This window comes from Natrix helvetica (assembly GCF_964273705.1).
Source record: "Natrix helvetica genome assembly, chromosome: 3".
Lineage (NCBI taxonomy): Eukaryota > Metazoa > Chordata > Lepidosauria > Squamata > Natricidae > Natrix > Natrix helvetica.
This window is the reverse complement of record NC_138549.1, coordinates 141758141-141782992: the sequence shown is the minus strand read 5'-3', so window position 1 is coordinate 141782992 and position 24852 is coordinate 141758141. Positions and strand designations below refer to the sequence as shown.

General features: G+C 39.0%; 1 protein-coding gene across 2 annotated transcripts in view; it reads right to left on the bottom strand.

Annotated features, from left to right (window-relative positions):
- ACSS2 (acyl-CoA synthetase short chain family member 2) overlaps window positions 1-24852 on the bottom strand; it is a 66273-nt gene that overhangs the window by 12643 nt on the left and 28778 nt on the right. Inside the window, exons 3-11 of one of the 2 annotated variants that reach the window (XM_081949093.1) lie at window positions 22267-22358; window positions 17760-17863; window positions 16702-16774; window positions 15089-15164; window positions 13335-13449; window positions 8986-9024; window positions 3563-3700; window positions 1522-1692; window positions 605-738 (exon numbers count right to left, since the gene is read on the bottom strand). In XM_081949093.1, the coding sequence (XP_081805219.1) occupies window positions 605-738; window positions 1522-1692; window positions 3563-3700; window positions 8986-9024; window positions 13335-13449; window positions 15089-15164; window positions 16702-16774; window positions 17760-17863; window positions 22267-22358 (942 nt within the window). The remainder of the gene's footprint in view (window positions 1-604; window positions 739-1521; window positions 1693-3562; window positions 3701-8985; window positions 9025-13334; window positions 13450-15088; window positions 15165-16701; window positions 16775-17759; window positions 17864-22266; window positions 22359-24852) is intronic. The other variant, XM_081949094.1, reaches the window with a different exon arrangement.

Here is a 24852-nt window from a genome sequence, read left to right as displayed (position 1 = left end):
CAGATTACATTTAGTCCCTACAGTCTTACAAGCAATCCCCAGGTTCTCTTAAAACTGAACCATAATTTTATTGCAACAATAGTGAAATACATTATTTAAATTTAGCTTTTTTGTTGATCATACCTAGTCCTTTGTCCTGCCATGAAATATCCCTTGGAGTTCAGCCCTGATATGAATGTAGGCATCGCAACTGGCCTGAAAAAATATCATGTGGCTCTAATCTGGATATTTTCTAGTCCTATTTCCAGAGAGGCTGGGATCTAACCTGCAGTGCCATGTGCCTATTTTCTTCCATGTTTCCAAGATATTTCAATTTACCTTTTTTTTTTAATTTGAAGGAGGTTCAGGCAGGCATTCTCTAGCAGTCACCAGATCTCCAACTAAAAGCAAGCCTACCCACATGTATTCCCCTTTCCCCTGGCTTTAACATTCAGGACAAAAGTTAAGTATAAACATGTACACAAAACACAGATGCCTAGGGATTTGACTGGAGCAGTCTACTTTGCTCTAGTGCTCTAAATCAGTGCTACATATGTATTTCCAAAGGACATTCCTGGAAATCCCAGGCAATCAGCCTTACTGTTTTCCTTAAAGTCATACTTACTTCTTGACAGGTTCATCTCCATATTTCATAAGGAGGCGAATGGCAGTGGGTGCTGTGTAGAACTTGGTCACTTTGTACTTGTCAATGATGTTCCACATACGGCTAACATCTGGGTAAATAGGGAGCCCTTCAAACTGAAAAGAGATAGCAATTAACACTACACCATGTTGACTGCTAATTTCAGCACTTGGACCTACATTTTACAGCCTATTATGCTCCCAAAGTTCAGGATATATTGCTTAGCAGAGGAGAACCTCCACAACACTAAAGCACAGAGTGTCAACTTACAAAGCATCCCTGGCCTGCTCTCGAGTTGCCATAAGCAAGAGGGAAGGGAAACTGCTGCAGCAGCATGGCAGCCAAACACAGAAGTACATTCCATCCTTATCTCCTTCAAGGCTGTCTCCCAGGGCTACCCACAGCAGTGGGAGGGGAGTGATCTCTACAACCAGCAAAACTTCTCTGTTGGCTAATGTGATTTATGACACACCGTGGGGGGAGGCAGGAAACAAGGCCATGATTGGGGTGTAAATTACATAGGGTCAGAGTTGGCTTCACTTGGGTAGTGCTGACATGGAGCTCCTAATAAACAATTGGATTTCTTTTGAAGCTTGGCTCGAAACTCATGATTTAATTAGGGCATCTGTCAGAACCCTGACACAGAGTGAAGAAGAAATTCCATGAAACTTTCTTTTAAGCCTGTCGAAACAAGGAAAAACTCTTTCTTTTTTAAAAATCAGCATCAGATCAGAATATAGGTCAAACTATGATTTAGGGAGCTATATTTTTCAATTAGCTTAATCGCATCCTCTGCTCACTGCTGTTAAGAAAGTTGTAAGATAGATTGATGCCATTCACTCTACAAAGGAATTAAGACTAGATATTTCCATACAGTCAGACTTTATCATAGAACTTACTAAGACACTGGTTGCCCCATTTGCCAAGGGTCCATACGTGAGATAGGAATGGCCAGTTATCCACCCAATGTCAGCTGTGCACCAATAAATATCCTCAGGATGGTGATCAAACACATATTTAAAAGTAGCAGTCGTGAAAAGCATATATCCAGCAATTGTGTGTACAACACCCTGAAATATAGAACACAGAATATCCATGCAAAGGAACATTTTAAATATAAATTAGTTCTCATTGGCCTGGAATTGCAGCATTGCCAAAAGCCAGCAGGAAATTAGTTTTAATTTGCTGAATTTATCATATTCCAGTGCACGTCTACAAGGTATGATATTTTTCAGAAAAATATGAAGCCATGAAAACTTGGTATTTCTTTCAGATGTTCGAGCTGTATTGTTAGCAATACTGCATACACATTCATTTGGAATACTGAGTTTTATATTAGACACCTTGTCTTTTGTACTTATTTATTTTTAACTGCATATGTGTATTTTATTTCAGTTTAGTATTGTTTTTGCCCAGGGTTATTTGCTTATGATAAGGTAGTCTATAAAGTTTCCAAATAAATAAATAATTCTTCTGAAATGTTCCCTTTAGTTTTGTCAATCACTCCACAATTAATTCTTGGTGAAAAAGTGGATGTGTCTATAACTTGTGGTCCACACAAAGCCTCTTATTTGTACTCTGCCACCTTCCACAGAATTCCACAGTAGACAAATCACTCTACTGATTTTCCTCCCCAATTCAGTACATTTAGAATTATAGCATCCTATGCAGGTTTTATAATTTAAAAAAAAACCAAGAGAAAACCAGCCCCAATATTCAATATACCATTCTTGAGCAATGTAGAAGGTGGAGTCCTTGTGCTCTCTCAGCTTGGTGGTTTTCTTGCAGATATTTCATTACCAAACTTGGTAACAACATCAGTGCTATAAGAGAGTGAAGTCTGCGAAATCCCCACTCCCTTTTAAGGATTAAGCACTAAAGATCCCACAGTTCAACCTAGAGCAGTGATGGCGAACCTTTTTTGGCTCGCGTGCCACAAGTGGGGGGAGCGCAGGAGGGGCGTGTGCGGGCGTGCCGCACCCATAATGCAACGTGCGACCCCTGCCCCAGTGCGCATGCGCGCACAACGTGCAACCTCCCCATTTTTACATGCTTTTTTCGCCCTCCCCAGGCTCCAGAGGCTTTATAGGAGCCTGGGGAGGGCGAAAAGAGCCTCCCCCGCCCCCCGGAGGCCCTCTGGAGGCTTCAGGGACCGTCCAGAGGCTTCCCTGAAACCTTCGGAACGCTTAAAACCACCCTCCGAGCAAACCGGAAGTGACTTCCAGATTGCTCAGAGGGTCGTTTTAAGCGTTCCGAAGGCATCAGGGAAGCCTCCGGACGGTCCCTGAAGCCTTCGGAACGCTTAAAACGACCCTCCGAGCAACCCGGAAGTCACTTTCGGTTTGCTCGGAGGGTGGTTTTAAGCGTTCTGAAGGCTTCAGGGAAGCCTCTGGACGGTCCCTGAAGCCTCCGGGGGGGGGGGAGGCTCTTTTCACCCTCTCCAGGCTCCTATAAAGCCTCTGGAGCCTGGGGAAGGCGAAAAATAGCTTTTAAAAAGGTGAATTCAGCTGGCCAGCGCACGCATGCGCGCTGGCCAACTAACAGGGCAGCGCCTCGCGAGCCCTGACAAATGGCTCCGTGTGCCGCTTGTGGCACGCGTGCCATTGGTTCGCCATCACTGACCTAGAGATAGATTCTCTTCTATTGTGTTAGAAGGTGTCAGCTCCAGAGTTTTTGGAGCTCTGCAAATTAACTGAACAGAACGGGCAGAAAACATGGCATTCTTTGATTTCGTTATTATAATTATCCTTTATTTGGTGCTCTATCTCTAATAGAACAATGAACTATCTATCTCAAGTAGAACTATAAACAAATGAAGTTTAAAAACAAAGTGTAGACATAGCACTTTTTTTTACAAGAGCAGTAAAAGAGTACAATTTGACAAAAGCAGTAGTACTATAACTTTCTACTTAACACCAGTCCAGGAAAATGTTAACATACCTTCGGTTTCCCTGTTGATCCACTGGTGTAGAGAATAAACAATTCATCTTCTGCATCACACCAGACAGGCTCACACTCCTTGCTGGCATTTTTCATGGTGTCATGCCACCAAAGATCAACTTCTGGATTCCAAGGAGTCTGAAGGAAACCACACACCATAATACTTAAATGCAGTCTAAGCAGGAAAAAAATGCACTCTTGCGTTTTCGAATGCAAAAATTATTCCACAGTAGCTGAGAAGTCCTGTTTTACTATTTCTAACCCTTGTTATTTGCTACAAACCTTCATAACACAATAACACTTGCTTAAACCTGTGGACAATTTTATTTCCTACTTGAATTCAACGTATTTCCTATAGCTACTGAGAGACTCTTCAATACATTTGTTTTTCTCGAAAATAATGAGGTTTTTTCCCAAAATGTAAGGGAAGCTACTAGCTTTATTATTAAAATTAATGTATTACTGGAATCAGAACGTAAGATATTGATAAAAGAGAAAGACATATACTACTCTATAGCCACTATTTCTAAAAACATGCTTTGCAAGCTCTGTACCCATCACATTAATCCAGTAAGGTGAGGCAGTATTTTTTAAATGTGGGTGTATAAATGTAGAATGGGGCTGATTTACAAATCTCTTTAAGATTAAAGAGTTAGCATTGGAAGTGAAAATTTAAGATTATATTAATGATATTCCTCATTGGACTTGTCATTTGTCTTTAGTGAACATAATGGAATTAAGATATACTAGAAAAATCAGATAGCCAGGGATTACCATACTGTACCAAAAATCCAGACATCCACTAGGTGGCATCTTTCTTGTCATCTTGTGGGCATCCAAACATTTTGATGCACACTACTCACAAGTGGCTTCACTACAATCATTCTAACATTATAACAATCATGCTTTTGTTCTTTCTTTTCGGCCACTTGAATCATGTTTAAGTTTGTATCCAATTCCATATTAAATGTAGAATTGGTTTTTAGTTTTTTTTTAAGGGCAGAATTAATTTTAATTTTAATATTGGTCCTTTGAATGATTCTTCAGATCTTGATCAAATCCTTTCCATCACTTTACAGTAGTACTCTTTTTCTACTTTATTCATATAAGCCTCCAATTGTGCATGTGTGTCTTTGTATATATGTATGTTTATGTGTTTGTACACATGTTTTATGTTCTATATGCTCCATTGTACGCCGCCCCGAGTCCTGCCTGGAAAGGGAGCGGCTAATAAATTCAAATTATTATTATTATTATTATTATGCCAGTCAAGAAAAGCTTAAAAAACCTCTTTGAAAACATGCAAATCTGACACAACATGCATTTTAACTCCTTTTTCTAGCAATGTGCACGTTTAAGTAGAAAAATCTTCACCTGCGAAACACAGCAGGTATCAGAAGACAACGCAATTTTAAAAAGAGTCGGAAGAACTCTGCATGCAGAATATTTTTGTCAGTGTTACACATAATGAAAGATTGTCTATTAGTTCTGCTTTGTTTCAAGGAGCCACCTGTGGCATAAAAGTGATATAAATATTTGAAACAAACAGAACAACCCAAGCAGCATGTCACAGTGTCCCATCTTTCTACTGAGAGAAGAGCATGCTGAGCAGTGGCGGGATTCACATTTTTTTTACTACCGGTTCTGTGGGTGTGGCTTGGTGGGCGTGGCCTGGCTTGGTGGGCGTGGCAGGGGGAGGTTACTGCAAAATCCCTATTTCTTCCCGATCAGCTGGGACTCAGGAGGCAGAGAATAGATAGGGGCGGGGCCAGTCAGAGGTGGTATTTACCAGTTCTCTGAACTACACAAAACTTCCACTACCAGTTCTCCAGAACTGGCCAGAACCTGCTGAATACCCACCTCTGATGCTGAGGCTAAAAGACAGCATTTTGCATGGATATGAGCAGCCCTTTGGAAGTCAGCTCCCTCCAAATATGTTGAAATACAACTTTCAGAATGCCCACACACCCTGAGAAAAGTCTGCAATCCAACATTTCTGATAAAACCAGGGGCTAGGGATTTGCAACATAATCCTGGTCCAACATTCAAGGGACAGCCATTCCAAGAACAGCCAACAAAAGTTGAGCCGCAAAAAATTGACAATCCATGCAGTAGGTTCATTAGTAGTTCTAGCAAATTACACTAATCAACAAATGCTTTGGGTTTTTTCTATGCAATTCAGACATGAAAATTAAATCTCTCTATTACCGTATATTTCCACTGTAATTCCCCAGAGTCAGATAAGTTATTTAACTCTGATACATCGATTCCCCCTTATGACAATGGCTGGCAGCATCTCAAAAGGTAACGTCTTTGAAGAAAGCATTTACTTTATCAACAAAACTCCTCCATGTTGTTAGTTTTTTTAAATGTATATATAATAAGAAAAAAAAAACCCACCATCCTTAATTACACAAGAAATGCCCAAGATAGTTCTGTGTGAAGTTCTTGTATTAAAAAGTGTAAAACTGTTTTTTAATAACATTAGCTTTTTTGATCCTAAACATAGTGTTTTGAATGAAGAACCATTGAATGAAGTGTTTTGAATGAAGAACCACTGAAGAACCATAATATCAATTAGCATAAGTTTTGGATGGAGATGCTCAGGCAAGAAGGCCGTATAGAGCTAAGCAAATTGTCACTGCTTGGCAACGATTCATGATCAAGACATTCATTATCATTTCACACAAGAATCAAACCAGTATTTTCCAGAGCTAAAAAATTTCAAAAATGGAAGCACTGTCTTTCAACTGATTCAAAATGGAAATTTGAAGGTATAAAAGAAAAAAAAAAACTTCCAAAAGAATTGTTCTGTTTTTGCATGGCTGTCAGATATGGCTTTGCCCTTCACCAGAATGAGTTACGTCTAGGCAGTGACCTCTGCAGAGATTCAACGTGCAGCCCAAACTGGATAACATTGAATAATCCAATCCTCAAACCCCCCTGCAAAAAATTAGCAGAAACAAACATTCGTAGTAGAAGCTGATAGAGCAGTAAGTCAAATGAGACTCAGCTGGATATTCAAAGTTTTAGGATGCATAGGCTTGTCTGAAATACTTTACTGTAATAATTGTACTACATAACGGATTATATATTAGTCCAACAGATAATAAGGCAACCAATACAGCCAGACAAACAAACTGAACATATGAGGATGTATTTAAGTTGAAAGTATTCTAATTACATCTGAATTAATTAAAAATTCTAAAGATTTTTTAAGTGAAAACAAACTTGATCTGTTTGGCTTATTCTTGCCAGCTTTATTTTTGAAGCTGGGTTTTATTTAAAGCAGCCATGTTCATTTAAAAGATTAAAGTAAATTGTAGTCTTGTCAAAAGGAAACAAATGCAGGATTATATAACCAATTCCAACTGAACTTCAAAATTGGTCTTTGAACATTGTAATTCAGGTAGCTGAAAAAAATTTAAAAAATACAAAATTGGCTATTCACAAAGGCTGGTATGGAAAACTTATATAAGCAACAATACCAGAAACTGAATATCCTTATGCAATATTATTTCACCTTCTTTACACAGCCTAAGATTAACTGAAAGAAGGTATAAATAAAACTACTATAATAGAAAGGAAGCAATTTCATAGATATAATGTAGCTTTTTCACTCTATGTACAATTTCTTTATGAATTATCCATTCCACCACATAATCCTAATATCCAATATCAGGTTTAATAAAAAACAGTTTGCACAAGCACCTTCAAATTGGGATCAGAAAGCTATTTCAGAGATACTGAATTCCTGAAAAAATAGTTTGCCAATACCAAAGCAAATCCTTGTATAACAATATCATGATGCTAATTAATACCAAAGAATGAGAAAACTTTGTATTTTCCCTTCCTCATATATATTCCCACCCTCTCCTATAAATTTGCAACCCCTAACTGGCAATGCTTTTTCTTACTTGAGAATATAATCATAGCCTGAGTCTACCCATTTCATCAATCCATTTTATTTTCTAACCATGGCTTGTTATGCAAGCCACAATGACACATCACATTGCTAAAATCACCCTTTGCAAACTGTAATGGTTGATTTCCCCAAATATGCTCTGCCGAAACCATGTCAGTCTAACCATGGCTTAGTGGAACACGAGAATCTAATCACCATTGGAAAATACTTCAGAAATAATCTCACTCATCTAAACTCCTAATGCAGGAAATCTATTAGTAGAATAACCCATCAGGTAAACAATCAATCTTTTTAAAAATTGTTTGATATGTTTGCATTATTAGAAAGCTTCCCTATGTTTTCCAAATGATAGATTCCCTCTCTTCCCCACCTCCCCACTATCTATATGGCAACTCTTCAAATCAATGAAGATGACTTTCATGTTGCCTCTTACTCATCTCTTCTGAATACCATAATCAACTTCTGCAAAAATGCTGAATTTCTTCAAAGCTTTCATCTCTCGTTTTTATCACCCTCTCAGTCTCATTGCACTTTATAACTACCCTGATGATTTGTTGAAAATAATTGCATAGAATATGAAAATCTTCTAAAAATATTTTAGAGGCCACATACCTAAAAATAGAAGATTTCAAGGAATTTGGTTAAAGGCTGTTTCGGATCAATTATCTTCAGATGTATAATCAATGCAAATTGACTGTAATCTATAAACCCTAGGCTGTAATACAGTAGTAAATTATGCCTCTTATTGGTTTGTAATCAACAAGTTGCTTCACTTACTAGCACTGATATCACAGAGCTCTGTAATTATAAATTCCACTAGCAATATTATTTCCATTATTCAGACCCAGAGCTAGTTTTCCAGAATTGTTCTTTAGAAAACAATACTTTTTCACAGCTGATGTGAGTTTGTGTTTGATCAGAAATGTGAAATGATCTTTCACACAATTAAGTTTTGCTAGTCAGTGACAAAAAATAATGCAATCAAAAATTTCAGGGTCAATTTTCAACCACTTTCAAACAGGAATGTACAGTTTGTATGTTGTTTGTGAAAGCGAAACTGAGTGATGGAGGTAATCTGAATGTAATCATTCTGCACAATCTCAGTATAATTGAATCTAGGAAATGAGTTGGCAGTTGCAACTGAACTTATTTCCAAGGAAGCATTCAACCTTTAAGGATACAGATTCCCTCATGGTCTCAATACAAAAATAAATCCCATCTACAATAGCAATAGATGTACAATAACAATAGGACTACAAAGTGGTTATTTTCCCTACCCCCCCTAATCCTAGGTTGTTGAAATGTGGTTCCAAGTTCCCTTCAACCTGTTGTGACAGTGACACCCCCAATAACCATGCAGGTGCTGGAATGAGGTTAAAAGGCCACACATTGCAGTGAGAGAGCAAAAGAGCAGACAAGAGAAGAGGTGCGCCGGAACGTGGTAAGCAGAGCAGAAGGATGCTGTGGAAAAAAAACTTCTGCTACACATAGTAAATACCTTTGGCTGGACTTTCTTTGAGCTCTCAGTCCTTTTTTCCTGCCAAAAATTCACAAAGAAGATATAATGTTTGAGAACCAGTCAAACTGAACTTGGGCACTTATCATCTGTAAATGCCATGATAGCAAAGATGGGTTGTATAATTAGAAAGCTGAATACCATGATATAAAGTGCTTTAAAAAAAAGGAACATAAAGGAAAAATTGCACACAAGGGATCTGATAACCTATCAATATCTGCTTAGCCAATTCCATTTCAAAAAGCATTTTTCCCACCAGTCTCTTGTATGTGACTGGTTGGCCCTCTAATCCAGAGTCTGTGTTTTGTGTAAAGCCCATCCATTCCTAAATGGCAATTCCTACACTAGAGCAAAACTGCTAGTTGGCAAGGAATGTAAAGATCCATGAAGCGTTATTCCTATTTATTTAAGGTGTATATTACAGGCTCCATCAATTAAGCTGTTAAACTTCCCACTATTCCTTTCTCCAAAAAAAGCCCAACAGCCAACTAATGTGTTGTCATGCCAAGGCAATCACTTTGCCATACGTAGTTTGGTGGCTCTTGATTAAATCCAAGCCACATAAATTATCTTATTGTAGAGAAGGATCAAGTTATGAGATTGATAGATTCCTGAGGATCCTGAAATGGATCTGCAAGGATTTCTGATTTTCCAATTGTTTGACAGCAACAATAAAGCTTTTTGTCCCCTTCCCCTCTTTTTTTTTAGTTGTATATGAAATAAAATAAAAAAGTTAGAAAATTGAAATGTATGATTTTGACATGCATACTTCCTGGCTAGCAGTGGTGGGGTGTGTGTGTCTTGTTTCCCCCCTGTATTCTTGGTTTTGTTAACAACTTCTTGAAGAATGTTGGAGGAGTTGATGTTTTTTGCCATTTTGGCTGATACTACTAATCTTGAAAGACTTGACAAGAATGTAAGCTGGTTAGCACTTGGATAGAAAACCACCAAGAAATTTCAGAGCTGTGGGCCTGGACAAGAAAGTAAAATAAATCCTGGAATAAGATTAATGGCAAACCACTACTACATTTTTTTTGCTAAGAAAACTACATAGTTAGTCAGCATGAGTTAAACTTGAAGGAAACTTTTCTTCTTTAAAATAAAAACATTATCCAGTGGTTGGTGTTATTTTTTTCATAGACTAGTGCAGCAGGGATTACTTTTTATGAATCGCCATGTATAAAGGATAGTGAGATTAGTCTGAGAAGTGAAAACAAATGTCTCTGCTAGGCAAACACATACCCATTTTTCACTATTTTTTTCCTAATCAATTTGATGAACCTCAATGTTCTAATAAATACAATAAGGAAGGTTTGCCATTCTAAGGGAAAGATTGGTGCTAATAACAGAGTAACAGAATTGGAAGGGACCTTGGAGGTCTTCAAGTCCAACCCCCTCCTCAAGCAGAAGATCGTATACCATTTCAGACAAGTGATTGTCCAATCTCTTCTTAAAAACCACCAATGATGGAGCACCCACAACTTCTGAATACACGCCATTCCACTGAGTAATTGTTCTAACTATCAGGAAATTTCTCCTTATATTTGTCATCTCCTTGATAAGTTTCCATCAATTGTTTCTTGTCTTGCTTCAGATGCTTTGGCAAATAGGTTGACCCCCTCTTTTTGTGGTAGTCCCTTAGATATTGAAACACTGCTATCCTATCACCCCTAGTCCTTCTTTTCACTAGGCTAGGCATAACAAATTTCTGCAACCGTTCTTCGTATGTTTTACCCTCCAGTCCCTAATCATCTTTGTTGCTCTTCTCTGCACTCTTTCTAGAGTCTCACCATCTTTTTTATCATGGTGACCCAAACTGGTAGCAGTATTCCAAATGTGGTCTTACCATAAAGTGATACTAACCAGTATCTAGATTTAGTATCAGATTTAGATTGTAAAATCCTTTCTAGTACACAAAACTAGAAAGTGATTCTGCAATTATAATTTAGCTACCTTCTTACCAGAACCACCTGAAGAAATAGGTAGCAAACATCTGAATCTTGTTTATATTTCTTCATTTGCTTTATCATTGGAACTGATGCAACAATCTATTCTACAAGAGTTAAAATGGCTATAGAATGGCAAAAGCTTTATCTATTGGATATACACCCCTTACCAGCCGTCTCCTGTATTCTCCTGATGCACCGGACAATGTTTCTTATAACTTTTGAAAAATTATGGGAAATTTATCTAATTAATCTGGAAGACATCCAATTAGGCTATATACCAATTCAATAGCTACAACCAAAGTTAAGCATCACCATATTGGAATATGCATGTAATTTCACAGTCTGGAATAAAGTGTACCTACAATGAATCTATAAAATTAAAAAGAGGGGCACTAAGGGTTTCATTAAAGACTGTGTGATGTGTTGATGGCTCAATTTTAAAAATCAAGCATTATGTGAAAAATGGATATTTTAGGAATTCTTAGGGACAGCAGATGGTCAGTCACTTAATTTTCCTGTTAACAACAGATACATTAATATAAGAAATATGCAATCTTTAAAGAGTTCAGGGAAACATCTTATTTATTTGTCACAGATAGATATACTCTCTCTGCCCAATAAAGAAGAGGATATTGGCAAAGGGTTGTGACCAACAGCTTATCTGAAGAACCTAATATAGCAGACGTACATTTCTATCAACGGTGTCTGTCAGAATGTACAGTCAAAGCTTAGGAATGCTTCTTAGGTTTCTACTGTTCTGACCTTTAAAAATTGGTACTACTTTGGCATGGTCAATAAATGCATACTTCCCACCTGGCTGCCAATCCTGATCTCTTCTGGTTACAAGTCCATGGTAAAAAGACATGGAAGTTTGTGGTGATAAAGCCAATGACAAGCACTTGCTATAGCGTTGCTATTAATGGATACGAGACTTGTAATGTGCTAAAAATAGGATCTATATTTGATGAGCAGCAAAAACTCAGTGAGATGGTACATCCATATCTACCCAATACACTTCAGTCTGAAAGTTGGGCCTCGCATAATAGAAGGCATCTTCCATTCCTGCATTTATGAAACCAATGCATTAAGGAGAAAATTACACAGTCCTCTTTACTACTTCAACATTTAGGTTTGAGGAATATTCAGTTATGTGATCTCCTCCACCACTAATGAATTGTGAAACACTACGACCCAAATACTTATTAGCTTAGTGAGAACTAAATAAAAGTCAACAACAAAACTTCTCATTAAACTGTGACTGAAATATAAAGGTACATAATTGCATGTTTAAAATAAGACACTGATTGCAAGACTAAGGTTGTTTGGCTTGCATGAATATTGTAAAAGATTGTGGTTATTTAATTGGTTAAGAAATGTCTGCAACAGAGAAAGTAGCTTTTAACTCATAGAAACTTTCCAGGAAAGAGAAAACTCTTTTACTACTTTGGAGATGTAACGGGAGCAACTAGTTACTATTTATTAATAAAGCAGCACAAGATCAGGAACGGTAGTAAACAGATAAATTGATTAGTCTATAGGAAGACATAGAATATATTTCTATGATATATGTTTGAGAGCAAGCAGAAAGATATGAAAAAGGCAAGTAAAGAATTACTGTGTCAATGGTTATACTAATATATTTGACAGATATGGTGGAATTTTAACCCCAGGGTTCCCAGCCAGCATGGCAATTTTGGGAGTTGTAGGACTAGATTGGGGGAATGCTTGGTTTAATGGATTTTTTGATGCTGATTTTGATGCTGATGCCATCTGCAAGCGTAAGTGTGTTGATGAAAATAGCTCATCTCCCAGTCTAGATCTTGGAGAAAATTCAGACTTAATTTTATTGTACAAATTAGTTAGGTGAATTCTTGCTGTTTTCAAAAAACAGGAAATAAATGTAACATATTTTTTAGATCTTTAGTAAACATGGTTTTCTATATATGCTATGATGATAAATGAATTTTAAAGAGTTTCAGAATTTTAAAGAATTCCAGAACTTGACAGAGAAAAGAGGAGAGGAGAGAGAGGAAAAACAAAATGTAACTTTAATTTATGTTAACCATTTTTGTTGTATGTTACAGACCATGTACTTACCTTGAAAAGATTATATAAAAATGAAAAGACAAATATCGTCTTCTGTGATCAATAACACAAAAGTATCCTACTGACAACAGAAAGATTATCTCCCCAACCCAGCTACCCGCAATACTGAATTACTCCTTAATTGCCCAGTATAATGAAGCACAACCCTGATGGCAAAAATCTAAACTCCCTCCAGCATGATAGTTAGGATATGCAATCACTTTTTTTCCTTTTTTCTTTACAACAAAAATGCCTGCTCAATCCCCACAGATCCACCACGTTTACACAATAACTCACTTGCACACTCTGACAGATCCTTTTCAGGGGTGGAGACTTGCTGCTCGACCCATCTTGAACTAGTTCTTCTCTTCCTAGATGCTTAACCACGATACATCTTTCCAGAGGGTTACCCCTAAAACAGAAGAAAGATGAATCCATGAACATGAATCACTTGAAGAAAATCTTGAATATCCCTGATATTTTAGTTCAGTAAACAAGCTAAATTAAACAGGTTGGATAGTTTATATGGATAACAACAATAAATAGTAATATTTAAAGGAACACCAAATACTTGAATCATGGTTAAAATTGTATCCAGTCTCATATTAACGGGCAGAATAAATGAATTTTAATAAAAAGTCTTAGTCCCCTTGAGTGACCTTTCACAGATTCCAAATCGTCTTTGAGGTGACTACCTGATGAAGCAGGGATGAAATGCTACCGGTTTGAGCCGCTTCACCTGAACCGGTAGTAAAAAATGCTTTAAAAAGGTTAAAAAAAGTTTCAACGATCAGCTGTGGGACAATCAGCTGTGCCACGCAATTTATATTCACTAGAAAGCAAGAAATCCTGCTTTCTAACAAATCTAAATCATGCGGCACAATTATTCTCTCCCCTCGCTGTTCTACTTAGCTTTGCAGACTCTGCAGAAAAGGCTTCTTAGCGCCTGCAGTGCGCATGCACGTGAAGCCAACCGGTAGCAGACTTCAGAGCATTTCACCCCTGCTATGAAGTCAACCCATAACATGACAAGAACATGACTGACTTTTATTGTCATTTGAAACTATTACTTTGGGAATATATTTTTACATACACACATACACTAAATTGCCAAAAGTATTCTCTCACCTGCCTTTACTCGCATATGAACGTACTGTAAGTGACATCCCATTCCTAATCCATAGGGTTCAATATGACGTTGGTCCTCCCTTTGCAGCTATAACAGCTTCAACTTTTCTGGGAAGGCTGTCCACAAGGTTTAGGAGTGTGTTTATGGGAATTTTTGGGCATTCTTCCAGAAGCGCATTTGTGAGGTCACACACTGATGTTGGACGAGTTTACGTGGCCTACCGCTTCGTGGCTGAGTTGCTGTCATTCCCAAACACTTCCACGTTCTTATAATACAGCTGACAGTTGACTGTGGAATATTTAGGAGCGAGGAAATTTCACGACTGGATTTGTTGCACAGGTGGCATCCTATCACAATTCCACGCTGGAATTCACTGAGCTCCTGAGAGCGACCCATTCTTTCACAAATGTTTGTAAAAACAGTCTGCATGCCTAGTACTTGATTTTATACACATGTGGCCATGGAAGTGATTGGAACACCTGATTCTGATTATTTGGATGGGTGAGCGAATACTTTTGGCAATATAGGGTATATCTATATATTTCCTCATACATGATGTAAGAAATTATGGAGAGGCTGAGAAGGTAATTGAAAGGAAAGTAGGGCAGCTTCTTATAAATGCCATTTCAACTCAGATTCCAAGAAACCTGGAAGAAGCATTCAAATCATTCCACAAGACTCTCCCTTAATGAACTCACAATAAATGAGGTTGGAAATTCTTTTACAAGTTTTCAAGATTCTGCATCTACCCAAGGCTAACATTAAAACTGTCCTGCTGAAATCTGTGCAGTTCTTGCTTCCTTCATCTTCTGTCTGGAATGCTAGGGTATTTTTAAAGCTACAGTACATGCTTTTCTTATTCCTAAGGAAACAAATATATCACAAATTCCTCTCATTGAAAAGAATCATTGAACTTACTTACTTAGCTTTACACTTCTGTAAGGCTTCATCAGCTATCTGCTTCAAGTTAATCAGCTTATCACCTCTATAAAAGGCATCTAAAACAACAAGTAAATCATTAAAGTGGCTTATCAGAATAGGCCAGGCCCTTGAAGGTTATCCATCATAAAGGAGGGACAGAATAATTAAAAGAAAGAGAGAACAATGGATTTAAGGGAAAAGCCAATGCAGTAACAGCAGCAGTTTCTTCAAAATTCAGGGAATTTGAAAGGATATAGGTTAGGGTTAGATTAGGGAACAATCAGAAGAAACTAGATGGCCTTTGTCATATCTTACTTCTGGTATTGGCATCCTCGTTATTTCATGACAGAATTAACAGAATTTAGCAGAATAACAAAGTTGGAAGTCTTCCAGTCCAATTCCCTGCTCCAGCAGGAGAACCTGTCTATACCATTCCAGATAATTGGCTGTCCAAACTCGTCTTATAAGCTTGAACGACTTGAACAACTTGAATAGTTGAATTTTTTTTGCTGTTGTTGCACATTAAAACACAATGTTGCAGGATCCATTTTGAGTTGGACATTGGGACCAGAGGTTTAGTCTTCTAAGCTTTCAGACTTGTGCTGGAGCTCATCCTCAGGGAAGGTTTCTCTCTCCAAAATGCGTGCACTGGGGTGTCCTATAGGTAGTATTTATGTGGTGTCTGGTTATGTGTGGTTTTTCAATTGTTAATTGGGATGTTATGCTGTAGCACAAAGAAACAACCAATGACTTAATAGCTGGCCACCAACCCCTCAAATAGCAACTAAAAGCCACACACAACCGGGCAACACATAAATAGTACAAATACTACGCACAGAACAGCCCAGTGCACACAAGTTTCCTCAGGATGGGCTCCAGCACAAGTCCAAAGCTTGAAAGACTAAATCTCTGATCCCGATGACCAACTCAGATTGGATCCTGCAACATTATCCTGGGAGATGTATATTTACCTTCATTTGTAAAACATAATGAGTCTAACAGTTAAATGAATGTAGGTCTTACAAATCTGAAATCAATGTATTTTATTAGAGAAGGATCATCTAATAAAAAGCATTAATTGAGCAAGCCATGGCTTTTCAAATGTAAGGCCTGCTTTTTTTTTACTAGAGCATGTTTCTGCTTTATGACAGCTAAGAAAATTAAATTATTTTTTAAAAAATACTTTGGACATTAGATCATAGCAATGAAAAGTTATGAATTAAAATGTTTATAATTCCATATTACCAGAACACTGTTATATTGACAATAGATTGATCAAACATATTCCTGCATGTTTTAACCTGGAAATAGCTCCTTCCTTTATCAATGGCAATAGCACTTAGACTTATATACCGCTTCATAGTGCTTTTACAGCACTGTCTAAGCGGTTTATAGAGTCAGCATATTTCCCTCAACAATCTGGATCCTCATTTTACCGACCTTGGAAGGATGGAAGGCTGAGTCAACCATGAGCCTTGTGAGATTTGAACTGCTGAACTGCAGCTAGTCTTTATTTCAAAGATGAAGAGTATAAAGTTATCATTAATTATAAACCCAGTTAGATTATGCTAATTATATACTAAAGAACCTACAGGTTATCAAAAAGATATTTACCTGCAGTTATGAGAAGCGAGCAGTTGGAATCTAGAATCCTCTCACAAAGAGATTCTGCTGAAAAGCCTGCAAACTGAAATCATAATCACAAATATAACTACCGAACAGCAGTAGCCACAACAATGCCAACGGGAACTATTTTGAATAGGATTCCTGACTGTGAGTAGGAATAATGCAGATATAAATGTTTTTAGCTAATTAGTTAAAAGGCAGTTGAAAACTCTGTTTCACAATACAGCAGAACTCCTTAGAAGAAAAGCTTTGTTACAATCAGTGAGAAATACATTACAGATAATTATAATCACTAATTATAGACATGTTTCATTGAAACCTAGCTTGATCAAAATTGCTGCCTTTTTCCTAATGTATAAACATACTGTTGAGTTAAGAAGGTTTAAGGATATGTGCTTCCAAAGTCCCTCTTGAATTAAGGAAAGTAGGTCCCTGTCTGGCTACTGAATGAGTCAGGAAAAAGGCATGGCTCCTTTCAGAAGAAGCCAACAAATACAGCAACAGCAGCCATTCTGGATTAGAAGTCCTTTGCCTAATTCAGGTTCAAATACTGCAAACCTTTAACGCAAAGCATCACAGCAAATAAACATGCTTTGCATAAGTCCACATCTGTCATATTCTGTTGAAGTATTTAATGCAATGTTTTGGGTTAAACGCCTTAAAAATGTAGGGAGATTTTTTTTTAAAAAAATAAATTATTTAAGCCTGAGGTCATCTTTGTAAAACAAAGTGATAAAGCAGCATCTGCTTAGTCAAAAAGGGCATAGTGGCATACTCACCTACTCGAAAGTGACTCAAAATCACAGGGGCAAAAAAGCTAGCTTAGTTTAAATTGCTACCTATGTCATGGTTCATTTCAATTAGGTTTTATTGTACAGTACCTGATCTGCAAAATACAGACAACCATTAGTTGGCAGCAATAACTTGTATCATTTGTTGTACATTTGGATTTGCAGACCACACACAATAGCCCTAATTTCAGTTAGTAACTCATAACCTTCAAGGCTACAATCCAATAAATGTTTTTGTTGAATAAATATTCCTACCACAATAGAATGAAGGGCTCCAATTCTGGCACAAGCTAGCATAGCAACCACCAGCTCAATTATCATTGGCATGTAGATGGAAACTCTGTCTCCTTTCTTCACGCCTGTGAAGAAAAAATATATATCTCAGATCAGCCAACTAAAACAATTTTTTCAGTCAACCGCACAAAACATCATAATAATACCTGAAAAATCAAATGAACTTATTGAGCATGTAGACATTGGTTAAATTAAGGATCCCAGAGCTAGAGAAGGCATCTTCACTGATTTGATCTAAGCCAGCATCAAGATGAAATAAAGAAATGTTCAAAACACACACACACACACACATACACACTTGAAAAAGAAATTAAAATACATAACTGATTTCACGGTTTTATTTATTTCTTGCTTTTATTGTTTTCATAAATAACTCAAGGTTATTTCCCCACAACAAATTTGTGAGGTGAATTGGAGTGAGAGGGGGTGACTGATTCAAAATTATCCAGTTGGTTTTCATGGCTAACACGGGACTAAAACTGACAGTCTCCCAGTTTCTAGACTGGTATCTTCACCACTAGCCCAAATTGGCTCTATAAATAACTGGTATCAAAGAAAAGGAAGTGGAAGAAGCATATACACTGCAGGAAGCTAAAATATAAGTCTTGAATGAATTTGAAGGTAGATTAATTTTCCAAGAGAATGACTGGAAAGTAGAAGTAAATAAAGAGGGTAATTAAAGCAGCTTTCAACAGAATCAAAAGAATTATATGTATGAGGAATTTTATCAATAAAATAATGAAAAAAGAGACTTGGTGAAGTGAAAGCAGCTGCAGATGAGGGGAAACCGCACATAAGACAATGGGTGTAGCAAAAATGACAAGAAAGACAAAAATTGCATATAGTGAATGTAGGCTGAGCGAACATAAAACAGTTGCAAGAGTATAGGATTATGATTATGATTGAAAGTTTGAAAACTGGAAACAGATGAAAAGGGCCAAAGAAAGAGACACCGAGACATGTTAAAATATGAGTGTGTTTTGCTTATGGAGTGGCTCTGTGACTTCTTTAACATGTGTGAAGACTAAATCTATACCTGAAAATTGAAAGAATTCTGTTATTACTGCTTTATAAAAAGAGAAATGTAGCAACAATTAATGTAAATGCACAGGAGGATTTGTTTGTTAAACATGCCTGAGAATGTTGGCAGAATTCTGCCTGAAAGGTGATAATGAGTGAAACTCAGGAAGAGATTGTGGCTTTATACTAAGCATGGAATTTGTAGATTAGCTTTTCAACTTTGCTTTTCAACTTGTCATTGAGAAATAAATGAGGCAGTTTATTGTACATATATTGATTTAAAGGAAGTGCATGATAAAGAAAATAAATTTGATTTATGGAATGTCTTGTACAGGTATGGTAGGACAAGGATCAGATTTATGGATAAATGTGTAAGACGTGTTTATGGTAATATGAGAGATGTGTTGCTTGGAGAAATGAATGTATTTGTATTTTTGTTTGCAATGAATGTTAGGTTGTATGATGCAGTAAGAAGTATGGCTCTAAAATGAATGTGTCCAAACCAAGTTAATTGTGTTTGAAAAGGAAAATGGAGTTTATGGTAATATGAGAGATGTGTTGCTTGGAGAAATGAATGTATTTGTATTTTTGTTTCCAATGAATGTTAGGTTGTATGATGCAGTAAGAAGTATGGCTCTAAAATGAATGTGTCCAAACCAAGTTAATTGTGTTTGAAAAGGAAAATGGAGTAAACCATTGTAGGAAACGACTAGCTCATATGTGCAAGGAGAACCTTTACCTTTGCCTTTATTGTATATTTTACATAAATGAAAAAAAACAGAGCACGTAGATGAAAGTGTCTGCCTTCACAACCAATTTATTGAAGATATGCAAATGCTGGCAGTAATGGATAGTAAAAGGATCTTCTGTGAGGAATTAATGCTGAAAAAAGTAAAACTGTAATGAGTGTGTTTCTGCCTACTATGTTATATGAAAATGAGGGCTGAGTAACTCAAGGAGAAACCAGAAGTTTATGGGATAAAACAAAAATAGGCAGCATCAAGAATCAATGAATGTTGAAAGAATGTGGACTGAATATAACAATGAGTGACCAACATGAAAGAGGAATTATCAGTCTGATCATACTGAGAGAATAAATGAGGATCAAATCTTAAATTTTTAAATTTTATGCTACATAATTTTATTTTATAATGGCTACATGCATCAGTACAGCTACTAATACTCCTATAATCACTTGCAGTTTGAAAAATAATTGTTTGGGCTACAAACATTTTCATATATTTGCTAGCTCTGTGCCAGATATCAAGCAGACAACAGGTGACAGTAATAATTTCAAACGCAGTTACTGCCTTCATGCATACTGCCTTACTCATCAGTATATTTCTATTCTATTACTAAGGAGAACTTCGGTATAACTGGTTAGGAACATACTGCTTGAGAAATTTTAGGCTTCATTTAAGGGGGAAAGTTATCAATGTGTATAATGTTTTCATAGTAAGCTGTGATATTTAGCATTCTTCGGAAGGGGGAGACACTCTGGTTTATAAAATGTGTACAAAATATACAAGTGTACAAAATCAGAAGAGATGGGTGACAAGACGCTCTATTCGGGTATTTCCTCTTCAAACACTGCTGTCAAAATTATACTCCTGGTTCTTAAATGTTTCAAGCTAAATACCAGGAATGGAACGTCTCAGCAAATACAGAAAATAGTTCATGGCATAAATTTATTAAGAGCATGCAGCTGATCTCAGGAGTGGAACTTCTATAAAGATCCACAGGCATGCTATTATATATATATCACCAAATAGTTCCCATTGATTGACCCAGTTGCCATGTCTATACATTGGCTGACCTTGTTACCATGTCTCTGCCAGTTCATGAATAATCTGACATGTATAGAATATGATGAGTTCTTCAAATGAGCTAGAAAAATGTACTAGAGAATCCATAACCATTGATCCAATCAAAACTCCCCTATGAAAAGAAGCTAAACTGGCCACTGACATGATTATACTTAAGTCTCCTAATCACCATTGTGAAATCAGGTTTCTTCATGGCTTTATGGAGAGTTCTGGATGATGAAACTAGTCAAGGGATTAAATGAGTGCAAATGGTGTAAGGTTCAGCACATGCTGATACAATACACATTAGTTCACAAATTGCTGACTCTGCAAAAGTTAGGAGGTGAGCTGCTATTTTTTAATGCCCATTGTATCTTCAAGTAGCATAGTTTTTAAGAACTACTACCATTTGCTCTGGAAACTTTTACTTTAAAGCGCTTGGAGGCATGCTGTGACAAATTTATCGGGCATTTTGAGGACACAATTCAAGGGGTAATTCTCAGTTTTCCAGGTCTGAAACTATGGACAAGAACATGGGTTCAAGTTACCTAAGAGACTGTCTTCACTTCTTCGTTCACTAAGTTTACCACGAAAGGATTTGTGCCAAAGCTGACAGTGTGTCATCATTCATGTTTTTCACAGGCAACCATTTTCTCTGATAGTACCGGTACTCTGAAATCTTCCTAACCCACCAAAACCAGAGAAGTGTCTATACCAGTGATGGTGAACCTATAGCACGCGTGCCACATGTGGCACGCGGAGCCATTTGTCAGGGCACGCGAGACGCTGCCCTGTCAGCTGGCCAGCGCGCATGTGCGTGCTGGCCAGCTGAATTCACCCTTTTTAAAGCCATTTTTTGCCCTCCCCAGGCTCCTGAGTCTTTATAGGAGTCTGGGGAGGGCAAAAAAGAGCCTCCCCTGCCCCCCCGGAGGCCCTCCGGAGGCTTCATGAGCTTCCGTGAAGCCTCCGGAGCGTAAAAAACCGGCCCTACGGGCAAACCGGAAGTTCAGAAACGGACTTCCGGTTTGCTCGGAGGGTCGCTTTGACTGCTCCGAAGGCTTCAGGGAAGCCTCCTGAAGGTCCCTGAAGCCTCCGGAGGGCATCCAGAGGGGCGGGGGAGGCTGTTTTCACCCTCCCCAGGCTCCTATAAAGACTCTGGAGACTGGGGAGGGCAAAAAAGCATGTAAAAATGGGGGGAGCGCCTGTAGTGTGTGCATGCGCACTGGGGAGGTTGCGCATTGGATTATGGGTGCGGCACACCCGCACACGACCCCCCTGTGCTCCCCCCACTTATGGCACGCGAGCCAAAAAAGGTTCACCATCGCTGGTCTATACCTTTGGTTGCACTGAGGATTTATCACTTCTCTCAAGTCATCTCTATAAGAATGTTGGATTCATAGACTTGGTTTATTTTCCATCGCCCTGGTGCTTTTCTTTAATGATATTGCTTTAATTTATGGTTACATTTTAACAATTTTCTGATTTATGGGGAACATATAAATATAAACAAAAAATCATGATAGCTATTTAAAGCTTGGGAGGAAAACCATCAATTCATAGTTGGGGACAAGTGACTATCACTCTGGTCAAGATCCGGAGCAACTTTCAACAAAAAGCATGTGAATTCCTACAACATCAGATACCTTGATCCTGAAGAACATTGGCAAATTGGCAGACTTTGCTCAGCAATTCACTGTATGTAATTTTCATGGAATCTCCTGGTTCATTTCCTTCCCTATAAGAAAAGAAAACAAGATATATAAATGCAAAAAAAAAATGCATTTCAAATGTAAACTTCCCATCAGAGGTGGTATTCTACCGGTTCGGATAGGTTCGCCCAAACCGGTAGCGGAAATCATGGGTGGCCCCACCCACCCACCCCAGTTCTATGGCATCCCATTTAGGCACTTTTTTTTAGCCAAAGTGCATTCGCGGAAGGCTGAGTACATGCACAGATGTGGCACATGTGAGCGAAGCAAGCATGCACATGCACACTCACATTTGCAAACCGGTAGGAAAGATAAGTGAATACCACCTCTGCTTCACATGTTTTACTATAACCAAAAACTAATAAAATAGCTTAAAGCAGCTTGGTGTTCTTTACATGAAAAGACCTCAAAACAATAGACAATTAGGGAACCATATGTTCCAATTTCCAAAGTATGCATTTGCACTGACGTAGTAAGATTTGCTACTGCTTTCTGACTGGTTGCAATTTATCAAAATGTTAATTCACCGATTTCAAATGGCAAATTCCTAAATATGAGAAGTCAAATGTTTAGGAAAAATGTCTTTGTCTTTTTTTCCCTTTCTTTTCATGTTAAAAGTTTGTGCAAAGAATGTGTTGGTACTGATGAAATATATGCCTGGATAAAGGACTAGGAATATTTTAACATTACGCCAATTTGAATGTGAAATAACGTTGGTCCTTACCTGAACGTTTCTTTTCGGTAGATGAGAGGGAGGGGCGACTCATGGGATATTCTCACAGCCTGATTGGTCCAAAGACTGAGGGAAATCCTTTTAACATCCTCCTTTCCCTGTTGGCTCCCACTTCCTCAAAGTTGCATGGCCAAAAACGCTGCCGAAACACAAACAGACACAGCAAGGGCAAAACCACCCCCCGCACCTCACCCCAACTGACTAACTTTCACCTATAAGGGGGTGGGATGTCGCCCCTCCCTCTCGTCTACCGAAAAGAAACGTTCAGATAAGGACCAACGTTCCTTTTCCGGTAGACTCGAGGGAGGGGCAACTCCTGGGACGTACCCAAGCTCCAGTCCCTGGGAAGGAAACCCACTAGCATTCAGGGGGAGGTGCAGTCGCTACCTGTTGTAGAACCCTACGCCCAAAGGAGGCCTCAGCCGATGCAAAGGCATCCAGCCGGTAGTGGTAGATAAACAGTGTCGGGGAAGTCCAAGCAGCCGCCCGACAAATGTCTTCCAATGGGACCCTCGTGGCCCATGCTGCAGTAGTGGCCGCACTTCTAGGTGGAGTGGGCTGTGATCTCCGAAGGAGGGGGATGGCCCGAGGCTTCGTAGGCCGAAGATATAGCCTGTCGTAACCACCTGCCAATGGTGGCAGAGGAAACCCTGGCCCCGAGGAAGCCTGGTTGAAAAGAAACAAACAGGGCCTCAGACCTAGGGCAGACGTGCGTCTTAGATAGATGCGTAAGGCGCAACGCACGTCCAGTCGGTGCCATAGGCGCTCCCTCTCATGGGATGGAGCCGGACAAAAATTGGGAAGGATAACCTCCTATGCCCAGTGGAAGGGCGAATTGACCTTAGGGAGAAAGGTGGAGTCCAATCGTAGAACCACCCTATCATGGTGGAACTGACAGAGGTCATCCTTGGAGGACAGAGCACCCAGCTTGGAAATGCACCTGGCCGAAGTTATGGCAACAAGGAACACCACTTTAAGAGGCAAGAACCTAAGGTGGACGGTGCATAAAGGTTCAAAGGGGGCTCCCGTCAAAGCCCTAAGAACTAGGGGAAGGTCCCACGTTGGAAACCTATGGACTGGAGGGGGCTGTAAATTAGCAGCTCCCCTCAAAAACCACTTGATCAGGGGATGGTGGGTGAGGGGCGAATGACCCTCCCCTGGGAGAACCAAAGCTAGGGCGGCCACGTGGCACCACGGGGTGTTATGGTGTTATGGGAGAGACCCCTGTCCAAACCTTTCTGAAAGAATTCCAGAACGTGGGCCACCGAAGCCTCGGTGGGGAAAATCCGAAGTGGGCTGCACTATTTGACAAACGCCGCCACATGGAATTATATATTCGCATGGTGGAGGAGCGTGTGGAAGCCTCAATGGTTGCTATGACTCTGGCGGACAGGTTGGCACTCCTCAGGAGGCTCCGCTCAAGCGCCAGGTGGTCAGGTGGAGCCAGTGGGACTCCGGATGGACTAAGACCCCCTGGCGCAGGGAGAGCTCCTCCCCGGGAATCCTCCATGGGGGGTAGATGGAGAGCTGGACGAGGTCCACAAACCAAGGCCTCCTGGGCCAATGGGGCGCTATCAGAATGATGTCTGCCCTTTCTATTACAACCTTCCTCAGGGTCCCCGGAATCAGAGGGAGCGGAGGAAAGGGGTACAAGAGACCGGGAGGTCATCTGCTCCAGAGGGCGTCTGTCCCTTCTGCGGCCCGGGACGGGAATCAAAAGAAGAATCTTGGGAGCTGAGCATTCATCGGGGTCGCGAACAGGTCCACCAATGGGTTGCTGAACCTCA